This window comes from Limulus polyphemus, unplaced genomic scaffold (assembly GCF_000517525.1).
Source record: "Limulus polyphemus unplaced genomic scaffold, Limulus_polyphemus-2.1.2 Scaffold254, whole genome shotgun sequence".
Lineage (NCBI taxonomy): Eukaryota > Metazoa > Arthropoda > Merostomata > Xiphosura > Limulidae > Limulus > Limulus polyphemus.
The window spans coordinates 429,699-435,161 of record NW_013665864.1 but is presented as its reverse complement, the minus strand read 5'-3'; the positions used below and the strand labels follow the sequence as shown (position 1 = coordinate 435,161).

General features: G+C 31.4%; 1 protein-coding gene across 3 annotated transcripts in view; it reads left to right on the top strand.

Moving 5' to 3' along the window:
• Positions 1-1,822: 1,822 nt before the first annotated feature.
• The window catches only part of LOC106478850 (complex III assembly factor LYRM7-like), a 12,717-nt gene continuing 9,076 nt past the window's right edge, over positions 1,823-5,463 (top strand). Inside the window, exon 1 of one of the 3 annotated variants that reach the window (XM_013939423.2) lies at positions 1,823-1,900. In XM_013939423.2, coding sequence (XP_013794877.2) covers positions 1,826-1,900 — 75 coding nt within the window. In that variant the 5' untranslated portion in view covers positions 1,823-1,825. Of the gene's footprint in view, positions 1,901-1,935; positions 2,113-5,463 lie in introns of those variants that run through there. The other 2 variants (XR_002609995.1, XM_022382516.1) reach the window with 2 other exon arrangements.

The following is a 5,463-nucleotide window of genomic DNA, read 5'->3' as shown; positions in this document are numbered from 1 at the left end:
AGCAACAAATTCATACGACTAGAATCGAAGTTTAATGATAAACAGTAGAATGACGGCAACAATATATATATATATATATAATAACAACGTTTTGGGACAACATCGGGTCTATTGGCCCATCTCGGCTGTTCCTCCCTCTAAACTAAATTAAAATAATTCCAAAAAAATCTTAAAGCCAGACCTTATCATTCAAATACTTATCAAGCCTTTTCTTAAACTCACTAAAAGTTACTGCCTCTACAATGTTCGAACGCAGCGCATTCCAAAGGCCAACCACCCTGTTAGAAAAATGAAGTTGTCTTAGCTGAAGATGACTCCTACCCTGTCAAAATTTATATTTATGCCGACTAGTCGTACTCTTCTCACAGTTAAATATGAAAAAAGATGTTGCATCAACATTATCAATTCCTTTTACAATCTTAGATGCCGCCATCAGATCTCTCCCCATAACTCTTCTTTTTTTCAAGAGAAAACAATTTGAGAGATTTCAGCCTCTCCTCGTATGACAACCCTTCCATCCCAGGCACCATTCTAGTAACCCTTCTTACAACCCTTTCCAAAAATTCAAAATATTCCCTAAGATATGGAGTCCAAAACTGAAGGCCGGCATTGCCAGGTGGTTAGGTGGCTCGACTCTCAATATGCGGGTCGCGGGTTCGAATCCCCGTTACACCAAGCATGCTCGCCCTCTCAGCCGTGGGAAAGTTATAATGTGACGGTCAATCCCACTATTCGTTGGTAAAAGAGTAGCTCAAGAGTTGGCGGTGGGTGGTGATGACTAACTGCCTTCTCTCTAGTATTACACTGCTAAATTAGGGACGGCTAGCGCAGATAGCCCTCGTGTAGCTTTGCGCGAAATTCATAACAAAGAAACAAATCCAAAATTCAACACAATATTCCAAATGTGGCCTAACCAGTGACCTGTACAATGAAATTATAACCTCTTTAGACTTGTATTCAATGTTTCTGTAGATACATCCTAAAATCCTATTTGCCCTACCACTAACACTTTTAAAGTTATTTCCATCTAAATTGTAGTTATAATTAAAATTATGATAACCCACATGCATTATCTTGCATTTATTATAATTGAAACCCATCTGCCATTTATTTTCCCAACTCACTAAACGATCTAAATCCTTTTGTTAATCAGCAGCATCCTCTTTGCAGCTAGCAACACCCAAGGCCTTAATATCATCTGGAAATTTAAGTAATTTATTGACTATTCCTTCATCTATGTCGATGATGTAAATCAAAAAGAGCAAAGGTCCTAAGACTGAGTCCTGATATACTCCACTTGTGACTTTAATCCAGTTTTACTGAACTCCATTTGTAACAACCTTCTGCTTTCTTCCATCCAGCCACTCTTCTATCCAATTTCCTAACTTATCCCCCATACTTACAGAGATATGTGGCACCTTGTCAAATGCTCTCTGAAAATCCAGATACACCAAATCTACACTCTTACCCTCATCTACATAAGCAGTAACTTCTTCAAAGAACGTCAAAAGATTTGTGGGTAATATTTTCTCATATTGAAACCATGTTGACTATCTAATATAACATTAATAACATTAATTTGTAATGATGTTGTTTTGAATGACAATATATTTTCACAGCCATGCACTGATGAAAACAGTGATAAACAACAACAACAAAAAAAACTTTAAAAATTACAACATAGCTGTAGCCACCAGTGATATTTAAGAAAACATTCAAATTGTTGTTATTTATTGTTTTTTGTTTTCTTGTTGTTGTTGTTGTTTTGTTTGTTTTTTTTGCTCAGAACTTTTTATTTTCACTTGATATTGTGATGTAAATAAATATGATGTTCCTGTTTATACATATCAGGGTTGCTCTCGTTAGTCGTTGTGTATTCATGGCATGTTTGAGATCAGAGGTAAGCATACCTTTTTTTAATAAGTAAGACTAGGAGTGCTTTGCAGGTTTTAAGCGTTATATTTTTTATTTTTGCAGAATAATTTGTATTTCATTTTAATTGTGTGTGGTTTTAAATATTAAGTTATTAACTAGCTAGTTATTTTTCGAAACTAGGACTGTAGGTACAACGGTGGAAAGTAAGTAGAGCTGAAGATGACGACTGTAAAGGAGGTATAACTTATAGAGGCCGTATTTTAGAGTTAGGAGATAATTGAGCAGGCAACTTTCTTTAGAAGTGTAAAGAATGTGGACATGCTACGGAACATATATAAAAATTGGTGCAATTAGATATACTACTAGATAACATCTTAACTTTTACTATTTTTAGGGAACATGCCAATGAGAAATGGACAGTTGATCTCCTTAATAATAATAGTAGATAAATTATTTCTGTTGTTGATTTTTGTTAGTCATGAACGATGAAGGCCAAAACACATTTTGAGCATAACAAAATGAACTGACACCAAGGGACCATTTGTGTACCTATACCTGAAGAAGAAAAGCAAAATTAAAATTTTAACCTGCTCCATTTAAATATTTTTCAGAACTTCATAGATTCCCCTCTTAAAATTATAAGCATTTGTAAAAATTTCACCCATTATCTTTTATATTCATGGTAGGGGGATATTTTCCATTATAACACAAAACTTGTAAATCTTTTTAATTGAATACTTCATCTTATGAAATTTGTTATTAAAATATTTTTTTAGGAATCTTTCTAAACAATTCAATAACAAATACTAAGTAATTCCATTCATTGGATTTCACTGGATTACATAATAGTAGCATAAAATTCATCTTTATTGTTGTTTTATTTGTATTACTCATCTGTTATGACATTGAGCATGATGGCTGAAGCACAAAAACATTGAAATCATACACAGACTTTTTACTCATGTTAGTGGGAAGAGAAATCCATTATTTATTTATTTATCTATGTATTTACCCTGTGTTAGTCTTCAGGAGTTTTAATGTTTTGTAAACATCGGCACCAAAAGATGGAAGCACTTACATGTTTGTTGTTTTTAGTAGCTTCGGCTAGTTTGTGTTAAATTATTACACTTGGCTTAGGTGGTAAAAAAAGAAACAAGCTGTAATATTCAATGTTAATTTATTGATTAATAAAGAAAAAGATTTTGAGTGTTAGTGTTTTTTTGTTTCCAAAATAATAGTTTATTATTATTCAAGTATTTTTAAATTAATTGTTTTATGATGGGATCTACTCAGACCCCAGAATAGTGACTATGGAAGATTTTTATAGAAGACTAACACAGGGTTAAATAAATATGCCACCATATGAAACTAATTTTTAGCTTTTTCTCTATTAAGATTTTTTGTTAATACAGTTTAAGAATACGTTTTTATTCATTTCAACACTTGGATATTTGTTAGACTTGCTTGCACAAAATATAGTATCCTATTTTATAAATATTTCCAAGTATGAAATGAGTATACATTATATGTAAATCGTACTCTTGTGTGATGGCTTCTTAACCATAAGGTATAAGCCAGTAGAAATTTGAAAGAAAAATGTATATATGTATCCAACTTAAATATAAGGCTGTTCATCCATCATTAAAAAAACACTGTTTACTATTATTAAACTGATTACTTGATGGTAATATCTTACAAACAAGAACCCTTCTGATATACATCACCTATTCGATATATCATAAAATATGTAATATACTTGAAAGTACCAGCTCATCTAAAAGAATGTTATATGAAGAAAATCAAACCATGTAAAAAGATTATCTATTTATATTTGTAAAATGAAAGTAATAAAACAATATTTATGTCACTTAAGTTAATACTGTAAGTATATTGTTTGTGCACAAAATATAGTCATAAATGAATATGAAAGCTGGTCATAAATCAGTCCAATACAATGATAGCCCAGAAGTATGATTTTATCAATTTCCATTATAAATTTTTTGTCAACTTGATATAAACATTTACATTATTTTTCAAAAACATCCTCAGTCCAACCCTCCCCCCACACACAAAATCCCAACATTTGATTTTGTAAGTCACCTAATTATCCAGTAATTATACATTACCTTAGATTAGTTTCAAATCCAGATTTCAACCATTAATAATTACCATTTGAAACTGGACATAATTTTGGAGAAAGTTTGAAAAGCAAGGATAATCAAAGGCAAATTTGAACTTAAAGATAGATTGTATAACAAGAGGTTATAACAGTTTAATATTATACATCAAAACAAATGTAGTAGTTGTAATGGACAATAAATATGAAAATAAGATTTATTCAGCATAAAAAAACAACTGATTCTTAAGAAAGAGACCTGGCATGGCCTGGTGGTTAGGGCACTCGACTTGCAATCTGAGGGTTGTGGGTGCGAATCCCCATCACACTGAAGATGCTCACCCTTTCAGCTATGGAAGCATTATAATGTGACAGTCAATACCACTATTAGTTGTTAAAAAAAGTAGCCCAAGAGTTGGCAGTGGATGGTGATGAAAACCTTTCTTCCTTCTAGTTTATCACTGCTAACTTAGGGACAGCTATTGCAGATAGCCCTCATGTAGCTGTGCACAAAATTCAAAACAAACCAAACTTAAGAAAGGACGTCACTTTAATAATAGCTTCATTATAGTAAGATTGCTAAAGTATCACTGACAATTTAGTAATCTACTGATAGTTGTTAAAAAATCAGAAGTTAGGGCACATGTTAAGTCAAGATAAAGTGCATTATTTCCAAACCTTAGGCATTCACATGCATGTAAGAAAATAATTGTTTTGAAGTTGAATAACTACTGAACCTTAGAGCAACAAACTGAATAGTATTGTGAAAGCATTTTTTGAATGACTTTAATGGATTAAATCACATTAGGTGTGACTGATTTTATAAACCACCTGTTTCACAGTACTTATGATTATTAGTTCACCTGACTTTATGTTTTTATTTAGTTACCAGCGATATGTTAATTTGATCTTGAAGTTAGCACATGGCAATATTAAAAAAAGTTTTAGATATTTTTGTAATTTTAGTGCCAGATATTTACAAAGATACTTTATAGAGATTAATAATTATTAAACCATTGCAGCTGTCTGATGTTATTATCAAGGTTCTGTCATTGTGCAAATAGTACCTCGTAGAATTGGTACTTCCCCAGTAAAAATGATTTGTAATTCAAGAATAGACATATATTTGGATATGTTGTGTTTAAAGTACTTACAAATTAGTGAAAGGATGATTTGAATTTGCATATGTATCAGACTTGTTTTAAATGATTCTCTCACTTCTTGCAAGTAACTAGCTTGATAACTGTTGAAAGCTATAAAAATTTAAAGAAAGTGACAGTATTCAAGTGAAATTATATGTAATCTCTCAATATATTTAATTGATTTCTAGCATTAACCAAATCAAAGCCTAAAAACAAGTAGTAAAATTTATCCTTTGAAAAATTATAATGTATTTTTATATTGTTACTCGTATGTTTATATTGTGGGTTTTGATCCTCTTTAGTATATATATATATATATATATATATGTA